The 27,806-nt window shown below is 40.1% G+C and overlaps 1 protein-coding gene across 1 annotated transcript in view; it reads right to left on the minus strand.

Annotated features, from left to right (window-relative positions):
- The window catches only part of FRAS1 (Fraser extracellular matrix complex subunit 1), a 440,116-nt gene that overhangs the window by 111,609 nt on the left and 300,701 nt on the right, over positions 1–27,806 (minus strand). Inside the window, exons 30-32 of the mRNA XM_008143649.3 lie at positions 18,568–18,721; positions 11,894–12,072; positions 6,554–6,670 (exon numbers count right to left, since the gene is read on the minus strand). Coding sequence (XP_008141871.2) covers positions 6,554–6,670; positions 11,894–12,072; positions 18,568–18,721 — 450 coding nt within the window. The remainder of the gene's footprint in view (positions 1–6,553; positions 6,671–11,893; positions 12,073–18,567; positions 18,722–27,806) is intronic.

The raw sequence follows: 27,806 nt of genomic DNA on the forward strand, positions 1-27,806 counted from the left end.
GCATAACAGTGAGTTGGGGACAGCAGCAAACACACGGTGGAGGGAAGAGAGGGGAAAGTAATGTGAGCACGACTGGGTCACACATGCTGTCAATAAATCAGAATGAAAATATCAGGCTCTTTGCAGGCTCTTCCTAACTGACCCCCGAAGGGTTAGAGTTTGACAGCCTCTCCTGCTCTTTGAAGCTTTCCTTCTTTCAGAAGGAATTCCCTGTTTAAGAAAGTAGGGCTCAGTAATTCTCATGGAGGAGGGTGTGGTGTTCTTCCTTGTAACCACGAAAAGATTGAAGGTTACAGTTGCTCTTTTAATTGTCCCCAAGGCATACTTGTCCTGGGGAGAGGCAGCATTAGCAGGTTAGGACAATCCTCCTGTCCTAAAGAGTCGTATTTCAGGCCATTGCTCAGCTCTGGAATGTACAGAGCAAGGAAAATCTGGACTGCAAAATAGTACCTGGTGTCTCACCCTAAAATAAAACAAGTAAGGGCAACAAGTTAAAAATATATGCTCTATATAAGGTGTTTACAGCCCATGAATGTGTGCACACAGCTACAAATGTGGACACGCGTGTGCACAGATACATGGACAAAAAGGTGCAGGGTCAATATCTTGTTCAGTCTATTTGCCTCCTTCGTAATCTTAAAATCATCAGAATAACTGCAAATCCTGAGTATTGTGAGATATTTTTTAAAATCTGGATGTTCCTAAAACAATAAAGTGATAAGAAGAGAAAATTAGCATGGATATAGGACTATGGGAAAGAGAAATATGTACCAGCCAAGGTAACCGATATTTCATATCCATGAAATTTATGGATACTATTTCTCTACTAATAGAAATATACACTAGGTAGAAAAAAGACTTGATTCTCCAAAGGAAGCAATATTAAGGTTGAGATGTATCAAAGTATAACCAATTTTAATATTGCCTATTTGGAATGTTCAATACTCATCAATTAAACATAGTAAGGAATGAGAAATTAAATTTCATAGAAATCATTACAGAAGACATTTTTTATTCAAATATCTGTCAACAAGAGAATCTTACAGAATAATGAGTTTATAATACTCATATTACTTTTGCATATATCCAGAATCCAACCACTTTCCCCATGGCCATTGCCACCACCTTGCTGGGTTACCTGGATGGCCTCCCAGCTGCTCTCCTGCCCCATCCCACAGCCCCCAGGTTAAGAAATAAAATAATAAAATACTTTGTATAATAACGTAATAAGTAACTTTTTAGAATACTTTCCATTGCATTTCAATGTCATCTGAAGAATTGGATGGGGGAAGGGGACACAAACATTTTAACACTTAAGCTTTAGCAAAATGTGCATAACTTAAACTTCTAGGTCAGGATTTACAAACATTATCATGTCACCCTCTATTTAAAAAGACCAATTTCACATGTTGACTGCCATTCTAGTAAAGACAAAAGCCCACAGTGGGCCTGAGAAATCAGGCGCCCATGAATAATGAGATGAGATAAATAAAATGGAGGTCCTACAAGAAATTATCTTCTCCCATAGTTTATTAGTTAGGACAGCAAATTAATTCATTCATATATTCATGTAGCAAATTATAAAGAACCTACTATGTGCAATGTACCAAGCAAAGACATACAAGATGAATCAGATATAGACCCTTTCTTCAAGGAATTCTAGTTTTTTGGAGGGGAAAATCATAAATAACTCCCAGGTAGGAAATTCTGAGTGGTGTGAAAGGCTCAGATAAAGCACAGCAAGAATTCGAAGGGTAAACAAACATTTCCAGAGATTGCAGATAATAATTCTATTAGTTTTTGACAGGTCTCAAGTATAAACATGGGCACAGAAGCTGGCTGCTACACAATAAATAGAGCAAGCCCAGACTTGAGTCTGCATCACAAAAGAGATCACCTAACTGGATCCCTGCTGGGCCCAATAGAGTGGTCTTAAGAGAACTCTGCTACAGCAATCACTCTGAAAACAAAGGAAACCAGGAAAGAAAAGCTTATTCAAGGCCTTTCCCACAAGTGGTGACTTTGGCCAACCCAACCCTGAGTATTGCAACCATTTGAAAAACGAAATAATAAATAATATGTCTTTCACATTAAGAGATAATAGAATTTATTTGCCCTTTAAGAAAGGAATGGGAAATATGATGTTCAAATTGTGTGTGTGTATGCCCATATGATTAATTTATATGAATTTGAAGGGGATACAGTTTAGGGAGTTATTAATTATGAGAAAGTAGGTCTGAAAATATTCATTTAATCAGCAAATATTTACTAAGCAATTACTTTATATATGGCATTGTGTGAGATGCTGAGGAAGATACTAAGATTAATTAATCAAAGGTTTTGCCCTTAAGGATTTTCCAAGTCAAATAGTGGATGATTACTTGGAAAACCTTGAGTTGATGTGGATCTATTAACTCATTTGCAGAATCTTATACTATCTAGGCTATGATATTTATTGGTAATTATGCATGTTTTTGGATCTCATTGCCCATATATACTATGTATTCTAAATGTATACATATCATATGTACTTATATAGCTCTGTATCTTATAATATTGTACATATGTATATACATATCTTATATATGTGTGTTACATATAATTCTGATGGACACTGTAAATTAAACCATAAGATCCCATTTAGAGGATCTTAGATTTGATGAATAACATAATTACAGAAAGGCCACAGAACCAATTTCAATTTAGATAGGTATTTGATTATGTTGCTTTGCACTCTATTCATTCTTTCTTAGTTATGTTCCAGTTATGTTTGTAGTTAACCACTACGAACCATTTGTGATTCTTAATAGTTTATCTCTCACCCAGACTATCTACTGATCTCCTAACCACCCTTAATAGATGCACCCCAAACAGAACTCATCATGACTTCCACCCCTCCCCCTAAAGTCCTCATACATTTCTATCTCAATCAATGGCATCTTTTTTTGAAGAAAAAAAAAAAGTTTATTATGTGAAAATAAAAAATTTACAGATTCTTTAAAATGCTTTTGTGGATGAAACTTGATTTCTTTTTTATTTCCCTTTGAGATTCCACAGTATGTCCCATGTTTCTATGTCTCTCGATCTATTTTGTTCAACAGTTTATTTTGTTCATTAGATTCCATATATGAGTGAGATCTTGTAATATTTGTCTTTCTCTGACTGGCTTATTTTGCTCAGCATAATACCCTCCAGGTCCCTCATTGCTGTCTCAAAGGGTAAGAGAGCCTTCTTTTTTACTGCTTCATAGTATTCCATGGTGAAAAGGTACCACGACTTTTTTGTCCACTCATCTATTGATGGGCACTTGGGCTGTTTCCAGATGCTATAAACATAGAGGTACATACATTCTTTCTGATTGGTGTTTGGGGTTTCTTAGGATATATTCCTAAAAGTGGAACGACTGAGTCAAATGGCAGTTCCATATGTAATTTTTGAGGAAACTCCATACTGTTTTCCATAATGGCTGCACCAGTCTGCATTCTCACCAGCAGTGTACTAGGGTTCTCTTTTCTCTACTTCCTCACCAGCACTTGTCATTTTGTTGATTTGTTGATTGTAGCCATTCTGACAGGTCTGAGGTGACTTCATCTTAATATACTCAGAAATTGGGGCTTTTCACCTTCCTCTCAAATCTAATTGACCATGATATCCGGAAATATCTCTTATTCTTTCTCTAATGTCCCCCCTTACCTTAAATACTTTTAAGTGTATAATACAGTAGTGTTAACTATATTGTTATGCAACTGATTTCTAGAAAGTTTTTCCACTTGCAAAACTGAAACTCTGTATGGATTGAACAAAACTTCCCTTTTCCCTCTCCCCACCTCCACCACTACCCTCACAGGGACAATCACCTTTGTCCGATTTCTTTAGATAGCCCATATAAGTAGAATCATCAGATTCTGTCTTTTTGTGACTGGATTATTTCACTTAGTACAATGTCCTTAAGGTTCAATCATATTGTAGCATATGACAGGATTTCCTTTTTAAAGGTTGAGTAATACACCGTTGTTGTGTATACCACATTTTTTCTATCCACCTACCTGCCAAAGGACATTTAGGCTGCTTCCACCTCTTAGCTAGTGTGAATAATGATGCAATGAACATGGGTGTACAAGTATCTCTTCAAGATCTCACTAACTTTAATCTTCGTTGCCACTGCATGGTATCATGCCGCTAACCTTTTTTGTTCTAGATGACTGCAGTGGCCTATTTCCATGCTCCCTATCTGGTCCCTATCTAGAATATTCTCTACCCTGCAGCCAGAATGACCTTCCTAAATTGAAAATCTGATCAGGTTGCCTGTCTGCTACATAGTATTTGTCCCAACAGCCTTTCAGGACACAGTGGAAATCCCTTCCTTTTATCTTAAGGTCCTCCATGATGTGACTTTCATATATTGTTTCTTCTTCACCTAGGAATTTATGCTCTGGCCACATGAATTCTTATTGCTCAATATGTCATGTTCTCCTACATCTCCATCTGTTTTCACCTGCTGTTCCTTTGTCTACAATGAATGTCCCCCTATTTCTTGAAGTGGTTCTTCAAGCAGAGCAGCAGCAATAGACCCACCTGGGAACTTGTTAGAAACTCAAATTCTCAGCCCTATAGCAAATGGACTAAATTAGAAAACTTTGGGGTAGGCTCTAGCCATCTGTGATGTAACAAACACTGTAGGTGAACCTAATGCAGGCTGAAGTTTGAGACCCTGCTTTAGAGACAATCTTTCACTTCAACCAGCTTTGTTCACCCCCCAGAAGAAGCCTCCCATGACCTTGCCACCCCCCACTGGGTCAGTTGTCTCTTATTTGCTGCCATATCATGTCCCTGTCATGGCATGTATCATTTTATTGTCAGTGTTTGTTAATTCGCTCCTCTCCCATTTTAGACTCTAAGTTCCTTAAGAATAGAGGCCGTATTTTATGGTCATCAAATCACCAATGTCTTCTATAGTAATTGGCACAAATTAGGGGCTCAAAAATGTATGACTGAAACCCAGCCGGTGTTACTCAGTGGTTAAGCATCAACTATGAACCAGGAGGTCATGGTTCAATTCCCAGTCAGGGCACATGCCCAGATTGCGGGCTTGATCCCCAGGAAGGGACTTGCAAGAGGCAGCCAATCAATGATTCTCTCCCATCATTGATATTTCATCTCTCTCTCCCTCTCCCCTCCTCTCTGAAATCAATAAACAAATATATTTTAAAAATTAAAAAAATAAAAGAAATACAAACTATGTATATCTTATGGCACTGAAGATGAGGCTAATTGCATTTTATGGTAAACTAACCTTTGTGATATCCTAAATTGGACAGACCTAGTTTGAAAACTAGCAACCTTAGACCCTAAAGGTCAAGGAGCTTGAAATGCCTAGTGGCCCATAGCAATGGAGTGGGAACAGTGCCATCTTCATGGCCCCTGGCCCATTTTCCCCCTCTAAAGTCAAAATAACAGTGCATTAGCATTTGGCAAAAAACATGCATGCACATTTTTCTTCACAGTTTAAAGAAAATTCTGATCCGAGTTCCTCCAGTCAGAATGATGAATTATAGACTTTATAGTGCTACTGAATTATGATTTCTTTAAATTATGGTTTACAGTGGAAATGCTGATATCAGCTATTCATTAAAAACCTTCTATTTTCCCCTTTATGTCTCTGTCGTGCCCCAGACCCATAATTTCTAAAACTACAGGTGATTTCTTTGTCATGGCTCAAGGCTGATGCACTTTGGAGTGTAATTATGTGGGCGCTAACTAAAATGCAGGTCCGTAATGATTCATTTGCAGTCTTAGATGCTGTGGCTCTGACTAAAAGAGGGGTCCTGGCATCACCCCACCCCTAGATACAGGGTTGCAGGGGGGCGGCTAATTGTCTGAACTAATATAGCTGTCACCTCACTTCAAATCTTTTCATGAGCCCATGCTCTTCCCACACAGCAGGCAGGCCCCCTTGCGATGGAGCTCAGGGCCTCCCCATCCTCCCCATTTCTCCTCTGCTGTCCTCATTTCCAGTCTTATTAAACTATTTACAATTTTCCCCAACAATCATTTTAGTGCCCTTTGCCATCACCTGCCCCCCAAACTTTCACTTGGATAATTGCTACTTATCTCTCTGGATTCAGCACAGATATCCGCTTCTTTGGGAGACATAGATAACAGAAAGGAAACTTCTAACGGGGCTCTAAGAAATGGAATGACAGTTTCTCCAGCTATATGGAGCTATAACTAGCTGAGTAATTATACCCAAAAGGTACTGATTAAACAGATATAGGCCTGAAATCCCTTCTAACTACTCAGGGAGGAGTCCTGTGACTGTCTGGGATGCTGAAAAGAGGACACCAGCAATGGATAAGAGTTTGAGGTGAATTCCATCTAAGTTTCCTGTCACTCTTGGAATTTAAGTTTCTTTTTCAAGTGAAGGAGAAATGGGTTTACAGGGCTGGTATGGTCTGGGTTCTGGGCCAGGCATTCACCAGATACAAAAAACAGGTCACTCTGTCAGATTCCGTCAGCATGCCTCAGAAGCCGCGAGCCCTCCCACCCAACTCACAGTCATATGGAGAGACGCTCCCAGAGACAGCTGAGGCGCTTCCGGCGTCTGTGGTAAGATCGCGATGTTGAACATGCGGCTCTCCAGGTGGGTGTGGGCATCGGTGGCACTGGACACCTGGAAAGAAATGTCCTCCTGGTGAGCCTCGGTTGGGCAGAGCATGTTGCATGTGCTTATCCCCCCGCCCCACCTTTAAATCATCTGTCTTTGAATTGCATCTGCTCCTGCATTACAAAGGTATACATAATCCTTTGAGGCAACCCTGAAAATGCAGGGAAGTCTAAATAAGACATAAAAAATCATCCAGAATTACAATACCTACAAATAGTGGTTATTAACACATTGATGCCTTTTAGTTTAATCTCTTTCCTATGCATATGTCAGACTCTATATTCATTTGTGTACTATAAATTTTTACTGAACATAATACATTAAACATTCTTCAAAACACAATTTTTGATAGCTGTATAATGTTTCACTGTGAGCACACACAACACATGTGAGATATGTGATTTTTATTCCATTTTTAAAAGTTGTACCCAAGCACAGACACCTACAGTTAGGTTATAAATGTCACCTCCCTGCAAGGCTAGAGTCATATAATAATTAGTGTAGTGATCACAAAATCAAATTTTTCTTGCTTCAAAAATGATAAAAACACTGATGATTTTCCTAATGCAGCTTCTCCCCTCCTTCAGGGCTACTGAGCTGCTCCCTCACACTCTCTTCTCTGTGGTTTGCTCCAGCGGAGGCTTGTTACAAGAACTGCTAAGGCCTGTGTGGCCATGTGTAGTTGCATTAATTTCATATGAGAGGGAGCAGGGTGCCATACATTCTAAGAAAAAGGCAGAAATAGCAGCCCTTCCTTATGTCTTCTACAGTTAGGCCAACAACAACAAAAAACTGTCTTCTCTGCCCTGGCCAATATGGCTTAGTTGGCTGGGTGTCGTCCCATGCACCAGGAGTTTGAAAGTTCAATCCCCTATCAGGGCACATGCCTGGGTTGTGCTGGAGGCAGGTAGGGAGTGTGCTGGAGGCAGCCAATTGATGTTGCATTCTCATATTGATGTTTCTCTCTCCCCCTCTGCCTTCTTCTCTCTCTAAAAAAATCAATAAACTATTTTTTTAAAGAAATTTTAAAAACTGTCTTCTCTGTATCTTAATCACATCCGATGCCTGGAGCTTAAATTCAGAATATCTATAGGTTGTCAAGGTGCCATCTTACAGTATCTATACTAATAAAAGGGGAATATGCTAATTAGGGCGGATATCTTCCAGAAGACCTTCCAAAGGACCTTCCAGACGTACTTCTGGACAAAGCCGCAGTGTCTGCGAGGGCTGAGGCTCAGGCAGCCACGGGTGGCTGTGAAGGGCTGAGGCACAGCTGCGAAGGGCCCAGGCTCAGGTCAGCAGTGGCACCAGCAGCAGGGTAATGGAGGCGGCACCTTCCTCTGAAAAAACCAGGTTGCCTCCCGCAGAGGGAGGCCAGACTGCGGCGTAGGCCAGGGGCCAAGTCAGAGGTGGTTAGGGGTGATCAGGCCAGCAGGGGAACAAGTTAGGGGCAATCAGGCTGGCAGGGGAGCAAGGTAGGGGCGATCAGGCCGGCAGGCAGAGGCAGTTAGCCTAAACCAGCAGTCAGACATCCCCAGAGGGGTCCCAGATTGGAGAGGGTTCAGGCCAGGCTGAGGGACCCCCCTGTGCATGAATTTCGAGCACCAGGCCTCTAGTCACTATATATAAAATGAGTAACAACAGCGATAATTCACTAAATGTCTACCATGGGCTAGCTACTTCTCAAAAGTCACCATGTATAATACCCACAAAGTGGATATTATCTCCTTTTCTACAGATGAGGAAACTGGCAGTCAAAAAAGTTAAGCAAGGTGTCAAAAATCACAAAAAACAAACGAAAGAGTTGTGTATTTAACAGGTTAGTGGACCATGGTCTTCCTACTGACCAAGATGACTCAGTCTCAAAGCTTTAGAAGATTAGGAAAACATGTTCTCCCATCTCTTGAAGAACGCTGTGCAGGTAATAAAATGTGAGCATATTGCCAAGCAAGGAATCTGTTCTTGATTCCTTGGTTAAGATATTGGTGTGAACCATGTTGGTCTTTTTAAAACAACATCCCCTGAGGCTGTGTCAACATGATCTGCATATACCAAGACCAGGGCTCATGCCCAGGCCAAAAGTGACATAAGTGTGCGTGCTTTCTTCTCCCTATGCCATGCTTTATTTTGAAAAACCACAAGCATTACATAAATCCCAAGTCTTACAGGCAAAGTAACAGATGGAATGCATTGATGGCTCATGACAGCACATAAACATTAAAATGAAGTGAAATTGATGCAACTCATTGTATTGCAAGTTTTGCTTGAAAGAAAAAAAGGGAAGAAAAAGAAGAATCATGAAAACAGCATTTTTTTTTTCTTTTTAGTTTAAAATCCTTGAGGGACATTAAAATGAATGGGAAAAGTTGCTGTTTATTTTGGCACATAGTTAAAATGTCATTTCAAATCAGAATATGAGGTAAGTCCATAAAACAATGAGACTTTAAAAACAAGCACACCAAACCTTTTACATCCAGGAGAACATGATCTCAGAGAGCTGTTTCATACATGCAATAAAGACGCTGTGAGTGTTCAAAATAAACTTTTGAAATACCTTCCGAGCGAGTTCAAAAATCATCTGAGAAAACGGAACTTGTTACTTCATAATTACTCCCTGTTTCAACCCAAAGTAATTACTACTCTTCTTCATACCAGACATGATTCTGAATGACTGGCTATATGGTTACGTTTTAAAATCTACTTCCAAAGGATGCTATACTGTCACTATATTCTTCAGAATATCCCATGGGTTTGGAAGGAGATTTCCAATAGGAGTTCTAAACACATTTTGAGCAAAATGTGTGAAGACTCTTCAAAGGGAACCACTTACTAAGTAATGATGTCCAACTGAATGTCTTAAACTCAAGCGAGTTTGTTAAAAAAAAAAAATCAGTAAGTTTAGCTATTTTATAATTACCCACTTAGTAACCAACTTGCAAAAGCAATCAAATATCATTATGAGCAGGTGCTGAGAATCCCTTTCCAGGGAAATGCTCCATGTTGATAATGTTCTTCCTAAGGCCTAGGACGCCAAAGGCAGAGCTGAGGATTCTAGTTTGCTGAGGTAACTTCTTTGATTGAGGTCTTTGCCTCCATTCTGACTCATTCTTTGAGGACTGCTGAGTCCCCAGGTGCTAAAAATGAAAAGTTAATTCCAGCAAAGGGCAAATGTTTGCTCTCACTCGTTGGACATTAATGTGCTAGTAAAATCTCCTTTTAATGGTTTGCAAGTTTATTTCAACTTGCTCTCTGGAAAAGCACATACTTTATATCATATAAATTCGTCAAGCAATGAAGATGTGCACCCCAGGCCTCAGAGGCAGAATGTATGATAATTTTAACAAGGTGAGCTATTGTGGTAGTTTGTCCCCAGCTGGATTCGAGACAAAGGAAGAGTCTCAGACTCAGAGGGGCTTTGGCTGATCAGCATGAATGCATCATCATATTTTCTCTACACTTTCCCAAATTCTCTTCTGTATCTATGTTTAAATGCTCTTTCTCATTCATACTCCCTCATTCCTTTATACTTCTGTTCAGTTCTTTATTCCCAATTTGTCCATGACAGAGGTTTGTCTAATTTTATTGGTCTTTCCAAAGAATGAGGTTTTTGTACTCATTTATCAATTTTAGCATTTTATAATTAGTTGTGTGCTTATCTCTATTAATTTCTACCTTTTTTTCTTTCCTTAGGTTTCCTTTGTAGTTCTCCAGCTTCTTGAGCTAAATATTTAGTCCATTTATTTTCATGATCTTCTGCTCAATAATAAGAGCTTAAGATCATCAATTTACTTGAGTGTTATTTTATACAGATCATTGAAGTACTGATAATTTATTTCCTCTTCATCATTAATTCTTAATAGTTTGCTATTTTGATTTCCTTTTAGAAGTATAATTATTTTGGAGACTATTTTTAAAATTCCAAATGGTTTGAATTGTTTTACCCTTTTTAAATGAATTTCTAGTTATCCTATGTAAATATCCAAATAAAAGGCTAATATGCAAGTTGATCAAACTGCGGAATGACTGGTCACTATGACGCGCACTGACCACAGGGGGCAGACGCTCAATGCAGGAGCTGCCCTTTGGTGGTCAGTGTGCTCCCACAACGGGAGCACTGCTCAGCCAGAAGCCAGGCTCACAGCTGGCAAAAGCCTCTCCCACCTCCATGGCAGCACTAAGGACGTCATGTGTGGTGGGAGGGCGCAGGCCAGGCTGAGAGCCCGCTCCCCCTCCCCCGAGTGCACAGATTTCATGCACTGGGTCTCTAGTATTTCATAATAGCCAGAGAATATCCCAGTACCATTTCTTGTTCTCTCATGTATTGGCAGTCTTCTTATGATTTGATTGTTTTAGCTGACTTAGACTACTATAACAAAAATGCCACAGACTGGGTGGCTCATAAACAATATAAATGTATTTCTCCTAGTTCTGGAGGCTGGAAGTCTGAGGTCAGGGTGCCAGCAGGGTTGGGTTTGGGGTTGTAGACTGCCATCTTTTCACTGTAGCCCCGTGGTGGGGAGTAGAGAGGGAAGCAGCTCTCCTGTGACTCTTGTCAGTGTACTAATCCCACTCATCTAATGCTATTCACCTACCACATGGGGAGGGGCAGATATGAAGATATTAATTATTTCAGGAAACAAACATTCAGTCTACAGTACTGGTATCTGACCAATCTTTATAAATGGTAATAACAATCCTTACCTAGTGACAGGCAGTATTCTAAATCTTTGTATGTATTAACTCATTAAACCCTTACAATAATTCTATTCTACAGGTGAGGAATCTGAAGGACAAGTATTTTTCCAAGTAATTTTCCCAAAGTTGTGTAGTTAATACATGGCAGAACTGAAATATGAACCCACTGGGTTTGGCTGTCAAGTCTATGATCTTATCAGAAGATGGCAAATGTTCCAAAAACATTTGAAAAAAAGAAAATAAGACTATATTAAAATAAGCATTTTAATATTCTGGAAACATTATTTTCCTAAACACTTTAGCCATTATCTATTATAAATCTCCTTGCTGTAGAATGACTCTGCTTGTAGAGATATTTATAAGATTGAATTAGCAGATTAAAAATATCTCTCTATACTATTAGTTACATTTCCTCTTCCCCCAAGTATGAATTTTCTAGGCAATCATAGAAAACTCCCCAAGTTGCTTATAAATAACGGTGATGGTTTTCATCAGACCATTCAGACATCAGAAAAGTCAGGAAGCAAAGGGTACCTGAAAGTGGAAGGAGTCACTCTGGGCTGGGACTCCTGAGTGCCTGTACCACACAATGCCTTCATTGATGTCTTGCTGGCTGAAGGTGCTGGTGGGGGTTGCTGTCCTCCCATCAGGTAGGTGCTGACCTTCTTCAGAGGGGCTGTCTGCAGGCATATTAACCAGAAGGACCACCTCCCCTACAAAAGCCACAGAGTTAGTGAGGATCCCTGGGAAAAGTAAAAGTCAGAGCTCTCATCTCCTTTCCACCACTTTTTTTCCCCCAGAAAAGAAATTATGTACTTCTTTAATCTTGTACTAGTAGCCCTGCACACGAATCTGTGCACCAGTAGCTTGCTGCCGCCCTCCTGTAGCTCTCTGCCTCTGCTTGCTTGCTGCCCTGCCCCCTCCTATAGCTCTCTGCCTCCCACTTATAGCCAGTAGCTCACTGCAGCCCTCCTGTAGCTTCCTTCGCCCATCCCCCCCCCCTCATAGCTTGCTGCCCTGCCCCCTCCTGTAGCTCTCTGCTGCCCTCTTGTAGCTCGCTGCCCCACCCTCCTGCTGATCCGTGATCTGGTCATTGTTCTGTCTGGTCGTTACACCTCAGGGCATAACAGATAATTAGCATATTCCTCTCTTACTATATAGGATAAGGTAAAGGGAAGAACATTAATGCAGAATTCAATAGATATCATTGAACCCATCTTTAGATATAGAATTCCCAGTATGCTAGCTAAAAGAACTAAAAGTACTTAAGGTTAATTCATATATGAAATTACTATCTTGTATCTATTAAAAGTACATAAGGAGACCCAAACAGCCCTGAACACTGCAAACAAATCTTTAAATACTGGGCAACTGCATTCATTTCTACCCACAACTTCCTATGAACAGAAAATGCTTTCCAACCAGAAAGTTTTGGTGTAAACACAATGGGAAATCAGAAAACATTTCAGAAAAAGTTATCACTGGGAGAATTCTGTATAATGAACATAATAACAGCTAATTCTGGAATGCATATGGGAGCCACTGCATGAAGCATTTACGAGGAGGTGGTTCAAACCCAGCTCCATCACATCCAACTGTTTGAGCTGACTTATGCTGTATAAGCTCTGCTCATCATTCATGAAACAAGAATAATGATCCATACCTCTTAGGTGCTTTAAAAATGTCAGTCATCCTTATCATTATGTTTTTACTCCTTCTGAAGATGCTATTGTTATCTCCATTTTAAAGACAAAGTTCTTTAGGCTCAAAGCAGTTCAATAACTTGTTCAAGGTCATACAAATGGTAAGTGGAGCAGCTGGGATTTGAATCCTAATCTCATATTCTTGGTCATGAAACTCTGTTAACAATCATGATTATTTTGTGTTCACAGGCCAATATTTATCCTGATAAACATTCTCCTCCTTCATTCTCTAAACTTCATTAGAATTGAAGCAAGGAAATCTAAATCTAAATAACACCACTACCAACAGCCAATCTGTTTCTATTGCTTATTCTTCACCTGAAGCTACTAGCTTTTAAAAGTGAGATTGCAAATACAGAGGTGTTATAGAAACAATTAAAATTTCACAAGGAGAATATGCCTTCAAGTGAAGACCAAACAGAAGAATGGATGTACTGCTGAAAATAGAAGCTGTGTACTCACAAAAATTGTGTGTGTGTGAGAGAGAGAGAGAGAGAGAGAGAGAGAGAGAGAGAGAGAGAGAGAGAAACTGTGCATGTTTAACAATGTTAAGTAGGAGGATACCCAGATCTTAGTACACTAAACATACTGGCCAATGGGTAACACACTTTGATCACCCTAGAAATTGTTTGTTTGTTTTTTCTCAAAGGAAATACCCATTCTAATATTGATCTGCACTAAATTCAAGTTAAAAATCAGTGTAATATCCTGGATGATGATGAAATAATAAAGCAAGGAAAAAAATAGCAATACTCTTCTTTACATAATCGTGTACAGAATCAACTCACTCTAGTTTCTTTTTTGTATTATTTCTCATTTGTACCTAAGTCACAAATTCCATTACATGTCTCTCCCTGGTTCAGCTTTTGTTCATAAGATGCTACTAATAAACATGCTCTTTCAGGATGTGGACTGTTTATGAATGTGAGTACAGCTGCAAACTATTTTAAAAGATTTCCACAATGAAAATGTGGAGAGTGAGGATAGAAAATATTTAAATGCCAAGTACCTAGCTATTCTGTTTTATAATGTAAAAGCTAAGCAGACTTTTCCTAACAATGAAATACATCTATTGTTAAGATATAGAAAATCACTGTCATACTATGAAAATTAACAGGAATTCTAGGATATTGGCTAACTCCATTAATTTCAACCCAGTAAATAGTCAATGGATACCTGTTAGGTGCTAGCTGCTATGGTAGGCCCTTAAGGTTAGGGAATTCAACAATAAGCAAAATGTACTTCCTTCCTCTGAAGGTCAGCCCCCCCTGCATAAGCAATTAGGAGTCACTGTGAGATTTTCAGTAGGTGAGTGATTTAGAACATGGAAGGTACATGATCGGAATACAGAGAGCCAATGAGGCTTGATTAAAAAGACTGGATTTGATTCTATAAAAAAAAATGATAACAATAGTAGCTAATATTTATGTGGACAGTATGACCAATTATGAGGCTACTATAAAATCCAGATGAGAGATGGGGACCTGAACTAAGGCAACAGAGGTAAGAGTGGAAAGAAATAAACAGACACAAGAACCACTGAGGAAGTAAAAGTAACAGACCTGACAAATGTGGCTATGAAGGATGAGAGGGAGGAATTGGAGAATCACCTACGAGGTGAAGCAATGGGTAGGCAAGTGATGCCACTGATGGGGATGAGCAGGTTGGAGGGAAGATGAAGATTTCAGCACTGGGTATGTGGAATAAAAGATGCCTTTGTGACAAGTCCATGAGTAGATAGGAAGAAATACCAGTGTTTTGTAGGGTTTACCCCAGGGAGGTGAGGGCTTTTGTGTAGTACCTCACCTCCACTTTTATTATAATAAGACAAATATCAGAAGACGACCCTTTAAATATATGAAAATGCAGGTTTTTTAAAAAAGAAAATAATCTCTACTTCAGATTTTCTTTATACTGATGTCTATATTTTAACCAAGAATTCTGAAGGGAAAACTAAGGTATTAAAAATTGGGATCTCATTGAAATCACCATGAATTCGGATTGAGATCATTTATAGTAGAGTTTTCTTACACTATGCTAAATAATTTAGAGTTAGTAGTGTACTGGATTAAGTCAGGTTCTCTTTCACATGATACTGAAGATACTTCATTAAAATCATTTCATTAAATTGATTTTCTAACCTGTGGAGTAGCTAAAGGTACAAGTAGTAATCCACTTATCTAAATATACTTGAAGACAGTGAGGTGTCTGCCAGTGGTTGAAGGTAGGTCCTTTATGCACAGACTATACCAGCAATTTACATTTTGTTCCATTCCATGATCAGGTCTTCACAAAAAACCTAAAACCCAACTAGAACATTCGAAAGTGCTGAGGGAGTATATAGTAGCTGGGGTGGCAAAGAGGGAAAGGCTCCACACCTCACACCCCTGGGATTTGTGTTGGGTGGGCTTCTAGTTCCCATCACGTTTTTCACTCTTGAATGGTTCCCAAGGGTAATGTGATTTGCTTATTACTAACACAGAACTCTGGACACAGAAAGAGGATTATGTTCATAGGAAGAAGTTCATCAAGAGAGTTACAGTAGGAAAGGGTCACAGTCAAGCCTACATGGTATTTTTCAAGTTAAATGGCTTAAAAATAATTTAATTCAGCATTTTTCTGTTTAACACTTAAACAGAATATTGGAATAGTGGGCTGTCACTAGAAAATTTAATCTTTGGTTTTTAATAATCAAGATAAGGTAGAAAATTTAATACATCAAGCATGTCAAAGACTTTTAGAGCCAGAAAGCTCTTAAACATCCTCTAGCTTAATATCAGTGGGGGAAAGTAAGGCAAAGTTAAACAAGGTCTGTGGACTAAATAATAGTATTGTATCAATATTAATTTCTTGGCTTTGATAATTATTCTACAGTAATGTAAAATGCTGACATTGGGGAATACTGGATAAAGGGTATTTGAGAGCTCTTTACTAGTATATTATTTTTGCAACTTTTCAGTAAATCCAAAATTACTTTAAAATAAAAAGTTAAACAATATCTAGTTTAATCTTTCAAAGAAACTTATGGCTCCACTTGCCTTCCTGAAGGTTTCACAACTATAATAAATGACATCCCAGCTAGACCTACTGCTTTGTAATTATATCAGTATCTTTTGTGGATATTAAAATTATTTTAAAAATTATACAAAAGTTAATTTTTCTTCACTATAGAAATTATATAGTTTTGAAAATCTGATAACCTAGAGGAAAAACAAATTATTCCTCTATTTAACATGCCAAGCAAGTTTTTACTACTAATGAATATAATTTTCATTTTCAGATGATCTATTTATTTCTTTGTAAAAATCTATCTGCTTATTCTTTTATGTTTATAGCATTTTGTTATTTCCTTACAGTTTCAATTCTTTTTTGTGCCTTTAAACCATTTGTTAAAATATATTTTTATTGATTTTAGAGAGGAAGAGAGAGATAGAAACATCATTGATGAGAGAGAATCATTGATTGGCTGCCTACTGGATGCCCCACAATGGGGATGGAGCCCGGAATCTAGGCATATGTCCTGACTGGGAATCAAACTGTGACCTCCTGGTTCATAGGTCGACACTCAACCACTGAGCCTCACTGGCTTGGCTTTAAATCATTTTAATATATTTATCTCATAGTTTTTATAAGATTGTTCCTTTATTTCAAATCCTTGGGGTTTTAATTTTCTGTTTTAATTATAGTACTATTGATTGTTTCCTCATCGTATATTCTGTAATTTTGAATTCTAAGCTAATCTTCAGTGATATTATTTGTGAGAATCTGAAGTGTTCTGGAATTGAGGGTGGACATTCTACAGTAGTTTCTATTAGTTTCTCTAAGAAGCCCAAGAAGTATCATCAGTCTGAGATTAATTTTCATATTAATGTCTCGGCCCTGGGTTTCTCAAAGAATGTACACAGTATAACTTAACTCTGGATCTGCAAGAAAAATGGGCTTGAAGTTCTGAATTCTCAGCAGACTTTTTTTTTTTTTGCTTTACTCTAAGCCCTGAAAAACACAGGTAGGTTTCCTTGCAATTCCTCTGTGCTGGTGAGCTTCTTGTTTTCTATTCTGTTCCTGTAATTGAAGGTAAGTCTTTCCAGAGTCCAGGTTTTATGCAAGATCTTAATTACAACTTACTGTCTCTGAATAGGCATTAAATCCCAAGCCTCTGGGTTCTTGAGACACACACAGCTCCTCTCAGGAAAGCCTTCCCATCATTGCATGCCCAGACTGGCTTTAGTTCCTTCTTTGTTTCTGACACCTCAAGATTTATTTCCATCCTTGCAAAATCAACTATGAATGGCTTATAATTCTTATAATCTTTTATCCAGAATTTCTAGTTGATAATGATGGAAAAATTTGCAGATTATCATACTCTACTATCCTGCTACAAGTTCAAGTAACAATGGAGATCTTAAAAAATGTTTTTGTGTAAAGTTTTTCTTAGAAAAGAAAGTCTCATCAAGAAGTCTGGTGATGTCCTGGGAGGGACACAAGATTGAGAGCCTGAGCTTTGAAATTAAACTGGCATATATTAGGTGGGCAATTCTTAGCATGTTATATCTATACTAACAAAAGCCTAGGTGGCATCTCGTCCTCACATCATCACAAAATGGCCACCCCCATGTCATCACAAGATGGCAGCCACAAAATGGCCGCCCCATGTCATCACAAGATGGCTACCCCCACGTTGTCACAAGATGGCCACCACAAGATGGCAGTTCAAACTGTGTTGTTCAAGGGTCACCTAGACAGTTAGGAATCTGCAACCAAGGTCAGGAACCCCTATGCAGAGGGCTAAATTAAGTAATACACGGAGTTTTGATCATGCAGGTGGTCAGCACCCCAGCCCCACAAGATGGCCAGCAGGGGAGGGCAGTTGTGAGTGATCAGGCCAGCAGGGGAGGGCAGTTGGAGGCAATCAGGTCAGCAGGGGAGGGCAGTTGGGGGCATCCAGGCCGGCAGGGGAGGGCAGTTGGGGGTGACTGGGCCAGCAGGGGAGGGCAGTTGGGGGTGATTGGGCCAACAGGGGAACAGTTAGGCATCAATCAGGATGGCAGGGGAGTGGTTAGGGGGTGATCAGGCTGGCAGGTAGAAGCAGTTAGGGGCAATCAGGCAGGCAGGCAGGCAGGTGAGCAGTTAGGAGCCAACTGTCCCGGATTGTGAGAGGGATGTCTCAGATTGGAGAGGGTGCAGGCTGGGCTGAGGGACACTCCCTCACCCCAGTGCACAAATTTTGTGCACAGGGCCTCTAGTTTTTGTATAAAATAAAGTCCTTTTAAAGCTTAAATTTTAGATTTTTACATAATATGTTTATATTACTGAGCATACTACCTAGTATATAACATACGTACAGTGTGGTAGCTCTTTTGATTATCCTGTTTTTAAAAGGAAGTGTGAGATATTAGAAAAGTCAAGTTCATTGAAGTCACAGCCTTGCTGTATGGCATCTTACAAAAGCAAGTCTAAGACTACTGAGCACAGTGATGACATCATGGCAAAGGAAAGAGCAGTTACCAAATTGGGGGTGGTCCTGCATAATTTTGTAGATGACTTCTGAGGCTCTGGCACCTGGGGCTTCAGCCTGTAAGATCCTGTTGGTAATCTGCAGCATTCCCCCTTCCGGAACCCACACCATTGAATTGGCCACAAGCCGAAGACCTTTGTCATTCTAGAATAAGGAGAGAGTACAGAATTAGGTCCAAGCATAATAATAAAATATCAGTCCTTAAAAACATGTTATCAGGTCCAACTGCTGCTAATGATTGTCTAATAAGAGAGATTCATGGCTTTAGAGTCACACTATGAACTACAGCTGCTCGAACAACACAGGTTTGAGCTGCATGAGTCCACTAGTAAGTGGTTTTGTTTTTACAATTGACCTGTGCAATCAATTGACTGGTGCAGTTCAAACTGTGTTGTTCAAGGGTCACCTAGACAGTTAGGAATCTGCAACCAAGGTCAGGAACCCCTATGCAGAGGGCTAAATTAAGTAATACACGGAGTTTTGATCATGCAGGTGGTCAGCACCCCAGCCCCACATTAAGGTTCAACTGTATATGTGTATACACTATGTGTGTGTGTGTGTGTGTGTGTGTGTGTGTGTGTGTGTGTGTGTGTGTGTATTATATACATATAATATAATATATACATATATATGTATTTTCCTGCATTTTCTTTTAATTTATCATGAGCAAATAACTTACTTCATTTAGGAAGACTAAGTCTCTTCATTTCTTTCTATCATTTGTCATATACCTGTCCTTCCATTCTCCCCATCCATCCAAATTCAAGAACTATTCGTTCAGCTCTTTTGCTAGAGGGCTAAGGTACATAAGGATGGCTGAAATATGACTTCAGTTTCAGAACTGTCAGTCTAGTGGGGGAGAAATGAATAATTAGGATGCATCACTGCTGTGGTGTTATTCACATCTACTAGGGTTCAGGAATCTGGAGAAGGGGTTGCAAGTAAATTAAATAAACTAGACATGAAATATAAATTTGGAATGCATTTTTGGGGGAGCCAGAGGAGGCTTAGTTCTAGTAACTAAGTTCCTTGAGTCTCTGCACCCAGGGCTTTTTATTCATACATTTTGCCTTCTAGCAAAGCAGATATACATATCAAAGGTAAGGCCTAGTAAACAATAAAGGACCATCAGGTTGAGGGAAACTGCCCTCAGCTGTCTGGCAGCAGGCAATCATATGCAGATCTTCAGCCCTGCTGAAGGTGTCAATCAACCTTTTGATGGACACTAGGGATCAAGCCTGCAACCTGGCATGTGCCCTGACTGGGAATCGAATCATGACCTCCAGGTTCATAGATTGATGCTCAACCACTGAACCACAATATTGTTTTTCTCTCTCCCTCTCCTTTCCTTTCTCACTCTAAAATTCAATAAAAATATTTTAAAAAGAAATAAAAACTGTTAGTTATAAAATAGTCATGGGGAAGTAAGTAAAGCATAGGAAATAGAGTTGATAATCCTCTATAATAAAAGCCTAATATGCTAAGTGTCTAGTCATCTGTTCAACCAATCAAAGCATAATATGCTAATGATATGCCAAGGCCACTCAACCGCTCACTATGATGTGCACTGATCATCAGATGGCAGATGCTCCTACCAGTAGGTTAGCTTGCTGCTGGGGTCTGGCTGATCGGGACTGAGCAAGATGGGCCAGACACTCCCTGGAGCCCTCCCTTGGTCCCTCCCCAGCTGGCCAACCTCCCAGGTCTCTCCCAGCCCTGATCATGAATCAGTGGGGTCCCTCGGCCTGGCCTGCACCCTTTTGCAATCTGGGACCCCTCAGGGGATGTTGGAGAGCCGGTTTCAGCCCAATCCTGCAGGCTAGGTTGAGAGACCCCACTGGTGCATGAATTCGTGCACAGGTCCTCTTGTATTATAATAACTATGTATGGTACCAGTTGGGGTACTGGAAATATCAAGGGGAACATGATATAAAGTACATGATTGTCTAACCACTAAGCGGTACATGAAACCAATACATAATACATTTTTTAAAAAAGGTTGGGAAAAAAAAGAATGACACTCTGTTGTTGGCTAGTAGAAGGCAAAAGCTGCTAAAAGGCTCAATTTACACTGTAGGCTCTGTAAAGTCAGCACGAGTCTTGAAGAAGGAAATGGAATGATCAGATCTGGGTTGTGGAAAGCCTCCAGCAGCAAGAGATGGAAGGGACTAGAGCTGGGATGATCTGGAGCTATGGAAACCCTTTGACACATACTTACCATGGCTCAGGTGAGAGAATATGAGAAGGTAGTTGCAGTTGGAATGGATAGTTAAAAAAACAGATCCCAGAAATACCGCAGAGACCAAACTGATAGGCCTGGGTGACTGAAAGTGAAGCCTTAGAAACAACAGCTGGGAATAGCTGACTGGAAGGAGTCACCCTAACTGCACTCCCGAGAAGGGACCATTGTCATTGCGAAAGCCAATGTTATCAAACAGCACTGCCAAGGAGCACACCTCTTCCGAAGCCTCCTAATTGACACTTCGCACGGATGAGATTAGTGAGGCGGCTCATGTTCAGTTTTCAGTTTGTTTTCATACTTTAATAGTCAGTAAATCTGATATCTTAAAATATGGCGTTTCTGAACAGATGTTTTTCTAAATTATTGTTATTACTTTCAAATATGCTAACAAAGAGAACAGAGTAAAGAGCACTCCCAGGAGGCAGCATTCAGAACAGAAGACCACATACCCTTTCCAGTCACCTGACAGGAGGTCACTTTTCCCTGTGAGGAGGCATCACAGCTATTTTCACCAGGAAACTGAGTCAAACAGCACCCAGGAGAACAGCAGCCAGGGCACCTTCTATTGTGACGAATGCCTGGGAGCAAAATCCCGGAGAGCTTTCTCCTTTCACAATTGATATAGAATATTATTTACAAAAATATCACAGTGTGTCAGGAACCTGGCATCTCATCTACCAGAACTCTGGTGGGGAAAGGCCCTGTTAACTCCAGCAGAATTTTACATAACATAATACACTTGGACCCAGGTGTCTCAACTGCTAAAAAGCCTCGTCAACTTTGATTATGGTTACGGAGATCAGCCATACACCAAAGACTACAATCTTGGACGGACGAGGCAATTTGGCTTTTCATATTCCAAGAAAGTAAGCACTGGGACTTGAATGCATTTCCCAGATGCCTCTCTTACTTGACTATTCTTCATCAACACAATCCCCTACAATTCCAGTGTGAGTACATTTTTAGGAGACAGTACTCCTTGAAAGTCAGTGTTCAGAGATCAGCGACGTCTAAAAGTGTATTAGTAGTTAAGAATCTCAGGCACCTACCCTAGACTTCTGGATCAGACCTTCTGAATTAGAATCTGCATTTTAGTTTTGTTCATCAGCTTTATTAAGTATACTTGACCAATAAAAAACTGTATATATTTAAGGAATACAATGTGATATTTTGATGTACATATACATTGTGAAATGATTACCACAATCAAACTAATTAAGGTATCCTTACCTCACATAGCTATGACTTTTCTGGTGTGCTAAAAACATGATCACTCTCTTAACAAATTTCAAGTATAAAATTAGTTTTTATTAAGTATAGTTTCCATGCTGTACATTAGATCTCTAGAAGCTATTCATCCCTTATAACTGAACCTTTGTATCCTTTAACCAACATCTCTCCATTTCCCCGACCCCCAGAAACTACCATTCTACTCTGCTTTTATGAGTTTAACATTTTGAGATTCCAAATTAAGTGAGATCATGTAGTATGTGCCTTTCTGTATCTGGCTTATTTTACGTAGGATAATGTCCTTTGGACTCATCCATGCTGTCACAAATGGCAGGATTTCCTTCCCTTTTAAGGCTGAACAACATTCCATTGTGCATATGGACCACATTTTCTTTATCCATTTATCCACTGAAGGACACTTAGATTGCTTCCATATCTTGGCTATTGTGAATAATGCTGCGATTAACATGGGAGTGCAGATATCTCTTTGAGACTCTGATTTCATTTTGAGTGATAAACACCCAAAAGTGGGATCGCTGGATTATATGGTAATTCAAGTTTTTAAATATTTTAGAAATCTCTTTACTGTTTTTCAAAGTGTTACCTCAGTTTACATTCCCACCAATGGCGTATAAAGGTTCTCTTTTCTCCGCACACTCACCAACACTTGTTATCTTTTGTCTTTTTAGTAATAGCCATTCTAACAGGTGTGAAGTGATATCTCATTGTGGCTTAGATTTGTATTTCTCTGATGATTGGTGACGATGAGCACCTTTTCATGTACCTGTCGGCTACTATATGTCTTCTTCTGAGAAATATCTATGCAAGTCTCTAGTCCATTTCTAATCAGGCTGCTTTGTCACTATTGAGCTGTTTGAGTTCCTTATATATTTTAGATATCAATCTCTTATCAGATATATGGTTTCAAATATTTTCTCTCATTCCAGAGGTTGCCTTTTCATTTTGTAGATTGTTTCCTTTGCTGTGCAGCTTTGTAGTTGGATGCATTCCCACATGCATTTTAACAAGATCCCCATGGGATATGGAGTTATGCTAACGTGTGAGACACATGGCCTAGGGTAGAGCTCATGATGGGTCTGGAATGATTTTCCCAGAAGTGCACAGACAGGCATTTAGTATGGCTATGTTTATAACAGGATAATACATATCCCTCTGTTTCTTAATTATTTGTTTATAGTACTTAAAGAAGAAACAGACAACTATCTAAGGAAAAGGATCATTCTTCCTACTCATTATGATGAAGATGGTTTTTCAGTTGCTTTCTTTTGGGAGATGGTCCAGGGAAGATTTAAGAAGAGATGAATAGCAAGCTATATACACTATTTTTCTATAGCCAAAGTGTCCAAAAGCCAAAAATTTCCTCAGTGGGTCTGACATTTACAATTTCTTTATCTCCTTGTAGTTTTTTTGTTCTTCTGCACAATGGTGCATATATCCCTGTAAATTCAAGAAATCAACCTTAATATCAATTGACTAATCTTCTGCCTAGTGATGTTTTATATATCCTTCAGGGTATCATATTATAAGGCAACTAGAGGCCCGGTGCACGAAATTCGTACGGGTGAAGGGGTGTCGCTCAGCACAGCCTGCACCCTCTCCAATCTGGGACCCCTTGAGGGATGTCTGACTGCCCGTTTAGGCCCGATCCCACCGGCGTCGGACATCCCTCTCACAATCCAGGACTGCTGGCTCCCAACCATTTGCCTGCCTCTGACTGATTGCCCCTAACCACTTCTGCCTGCCAGCCTGATCACCCTCTAACCACTCCACTGCCAGCCTGATCAATGCCTAACTGCTCCCTGTCTGGCCCGATTGCCCCTAACTGTCATCCCCTGCTGGCCTAGTCCCCCCCAACTGCCCTCCAATGCAGGCCTGGTACCCCCCAACTGCCCTCCCTTGCAGACCTGGTCCCCCCCCAACTGCCCTCCCCTGCTGACGTGGTCTCCCCCAAATGCCCTCCTCTGCTGGTCCGGTCACCCCTTACTGCCCTCCCTGCTTGCCTCATCATCCACCACTGCCCTCCCCTACATGTCTGGTACCCCCCAAATGCCCTCCCCTGCAGGCCTGGATCCCCCTCAACTGCCTCCCCTGTAGGCCTGGTCCCCCCCAACTGCCCTCCCCTGCAGGCCTGGGTCCCCTCCAACTGCCCTCCCTTGCTGGCCTGGTCTTTCCCAACTGCCCACAACTGCCCTCCCCTGCCAGCCATCTTGTGGTGGCTATCTTGTGTCCACATGGGGGCAGCCATCCTTGACCACATGGGGGCGGCCATATTGTGTCTTGGAGTGATGGTCCATTTGCATATTACTCTTTTATTAGATAGGATGAAATCCCAACCAGAGATTAAGGGGGCATAATTAAAACAGTGCTTTAAATTAAAAAAGTTCATTTCATAGAACAGAAGGCATACAGAAATGCTGGTAATAAAGTTTCACCATTGTTTATTGTGTTACAAATAAAAATATTAATGTTGTAAACCAAATTATAATAATCCCACAAATACAATGAAATCCTCCCCACTTCTAAATTAAAGCTTGGGACAAAATGATGAGCTCAAATGATAGTGTACCTCAACTCCAGGCCAAAATATTTAAGATAAAAAAATTTAAACTTAATTAAACAGAAAATGACTATAAGTGGATATAGTCTATGTCAATGTCAACACTAACGTTTTATTTATTCTATAAATATACCTTAATTTGCAAAGGTTCATTTATACCATATATTTACTTTTTAAATGTATCTTTATTGTTGAAAGTATTACAGAGTTTCCCCCTTTTTTCCCCATTGACCCTTTCTCCCCTCCCCCCCCCCAGGTCTTCACACTATTGTCTATGACCAATAGGAGTTATGGATATCTTACCTTATAATAGACAAATATGCAAATTGACCGCACCTTCGCTACGCCCAAGCCACGCCCACCAACCAAGCCACGCCCACCAACCAAGCCACGCCCACCAACCACACCCACCAGGAAACCGTTGCAGGGACGTTGGGGTGCGGTGGAGCCCAAGGCCGGGAAAGCCGCCCGAGGCTTTCCCGGCCTTGGGCACCAGTGGGGAGCCTGCGGCCGATCGCAGGAAACTACTGGGGGTTGGCTCCTGCGATCAGTAGCAGGGACGCTGGGTGCGGCCGAGCCCAGGGCCACCGCCCGGGGCCAAGCCCTGACCCTGAAAGAAGGCAGAAGGCGGTGGCCACAGCCAAGGCCTGGGTCCCCGGTGCAGGCAGCCAAATGAATGAAGGTCTATTGCACGAATCTTCGTGCAAACGGGCTACTAGTATGCATATAAGTTCTTTGGTAAATCTCTCCCCACCCACCCTCCCATCCCTTAATCTTGTAGAAGATTTTAGGGAAGGATCATGCAGGGTGGCGCATGTAAGGTGAAACTTTGATGATATTTACCAAGATGAAGAATAATGGAAAGATAATTAGAATGTTTTTGTGTTTGTCAATGTGTGTATGAAGAAGCTTTGCTCCCTCAGGTCAAGAATATAGAACCTTCTCTCCATGTATATTTAACTGCTTTATAAACAAACAAACAAATTTTTTTTTTTTGAATCAACGAAGATTTTTTGAGTGTATACTTTGAGTGATACATCTTAAAGACACTACATTGAACAACTTAAGCAAGTCCAAAAAAAGGTGAAACCCTAACATGTGCTAAGGATTTATTTATGACATAGACTCTTATTGATAAAAATAAACACTTTTTGTGCCATTGATATTTATAATTATCACAAACATCCTAATTATCAAACTGTATCCCTGCAAGACAACCAATGGGAGGAGAGCTTTAAAGAAAATTGAGGAAGGGGTCAATGGGGGGAAAAGGGGTCATATATAATACTTTTAACAACAAAGATTTAAAAAAATTGAAAATAAAGAAAATTGAGGGAAAGCACAGCAGGGCTTTTAGCTGCACAGGAGCCTTTCCAAGGTCAAACAGCAAGAACAGGCTCTCAATAATTGAATTTCCATTCGGTTCATAAGCATGACTCTCGGGGGCTTTTAACATCAAAGCATTACCCAGTGGCAGAAAATAACTGTTCAAATAACAACAAATGAGGTCAGAAGGATCATCAGATTTATTGCCAATGTGGAAAAAGATGCACAATTTTCAGAGATGCCTTAATTAATAAAAAGGAAGGTAATTCTTTGAAAGCCCAGCCGTGGAGAGAAACTCGCCAATAAGCTTGACTTTTCCCTGCCCACACTTTTAGCCCTTATTAAAAGCTGAACTGCTTTAGAATAGTACATCTAGCAGGCTTGGTTTTGCTAATCCACCCAATTAATGGAAGCCTGTTCAGCACAGCATTCTTTATTACTTCTTAATCTTTTTTTATTTCTTTTGCCTCCTCCCTTCAACAGAACACGTTTCAGCACCAGTTCTGAGTCTGTTCCCTCCTCAACCACTCAATAAAGGCCTGGAGGGTGACAGTCAAGTTTACTCCCTGCCAGGCCCAGGATAAAAACACAAGTTGGGGGAAGTGATGTAGAACTCGAGAAACAAGAGTGGAACTGACAGCGCCCATCCTCAGTCCCAAATGGGCTAGCCCAGCACCAGCAGAGATGCTCTGAAGGCTTCTCATCTGGTGCAAGAGATCCATGCAAAGGCAGGACCCAGGCACTCCCTCCATCTATCTATCCATCCGACAAAAACCTACTAAACTTCTATGCTTTACCTGGCTCAAAAGAGTCAGACTGAAATAGTTGCTGCTCTCACAAAGCTTCCTTTTTCTACCTCTTCTTCCTTTCCATCTATCGTACCAGGTTAAGTTTTCTGTTGAACAACACTGGGATTAATTTGTACATCCATTCACTAGGAATTAGACCTAACCCCCTTGGCCATTCCATTTAAGCCACCAGCTAGACATCAGCCAGTAACTAGCCTCACTCCAAATTTAATACACAGGTAGCCTCAGGGTAAGGATTTGGATGCCCATTTTCAGAAATAGCTATCAGAATGAAATCAGTCATGTCTGACCTCACATCTACTAGAAACTATTAACAGCTGGGGGAATCTTTTCTTCGTGGGCTCCAGTAGACTTATGGTTACAAATAGCTTCACTTGTAACAAGATGTGCTGAGCCCAGAGGGAAGATTTCAGGAGGTTTCAGGCCTAGACTGCTTGAATAGGACATTGAGAAAATGACTAACTTACTGTCTCCATTCAGTCCATTAAGGGGATAAGAAAATATATGACCAAAATATTGAAAAAGATGGACTAGAATGAAAAGAGCCATGAGGTTAAGTGTGAGGAGCTGGAATGCCCTTGAATTGAAATCTCAGCTCCAGCGCTAAATGCCTTTATGAAAAATGTAAGCCTCTAAATATGCTCAAACTTCCATTTTAGTTTTCTCTTTTGAAAAATTAGACATAATAATTGCACAAACATCCTAAAATGATTATGAAGATAAAATAAAATAATTTATATTAAGCATTAGTGCCCAATAAAGATTTTAAAACTAAACAAACAAAAACACCCACCATCCATAGTAAAATTTCTTTTATAAGAAATAAGGTCATATAGGTTCTATTCTAATCTTCTTTACTAAGATATTGTAAAGATCAGTAGAATAAATAAGAGAAGAAGTACTTTGAATTCCTTCAAAACATGTAGTATATGTTTATAAAACTTTATCAGTACTGCAGAGTCGAATTTATTAGTAGTACATCCAGATGAATGTTGGGGCTCTGGTCACTGATTTCGTTACCCCAATTCATTGGCCTATAAACCA

Source organism: Eptesicus fuscus, chromosome 2 (genome assembly GCF_027574615.1).
Source record: "Eptesicus fuscus isolate TK198812 chromosome 2, DD_ASM_mEF_20220401, whole genome shotgun sequence".
Lineage (NCBI taxonomy): Eukaryota > Metazoa > Chordata > Mammalia > Chiroptera > Vespertilionidae > Eptesicus > Eptesicus fuscus.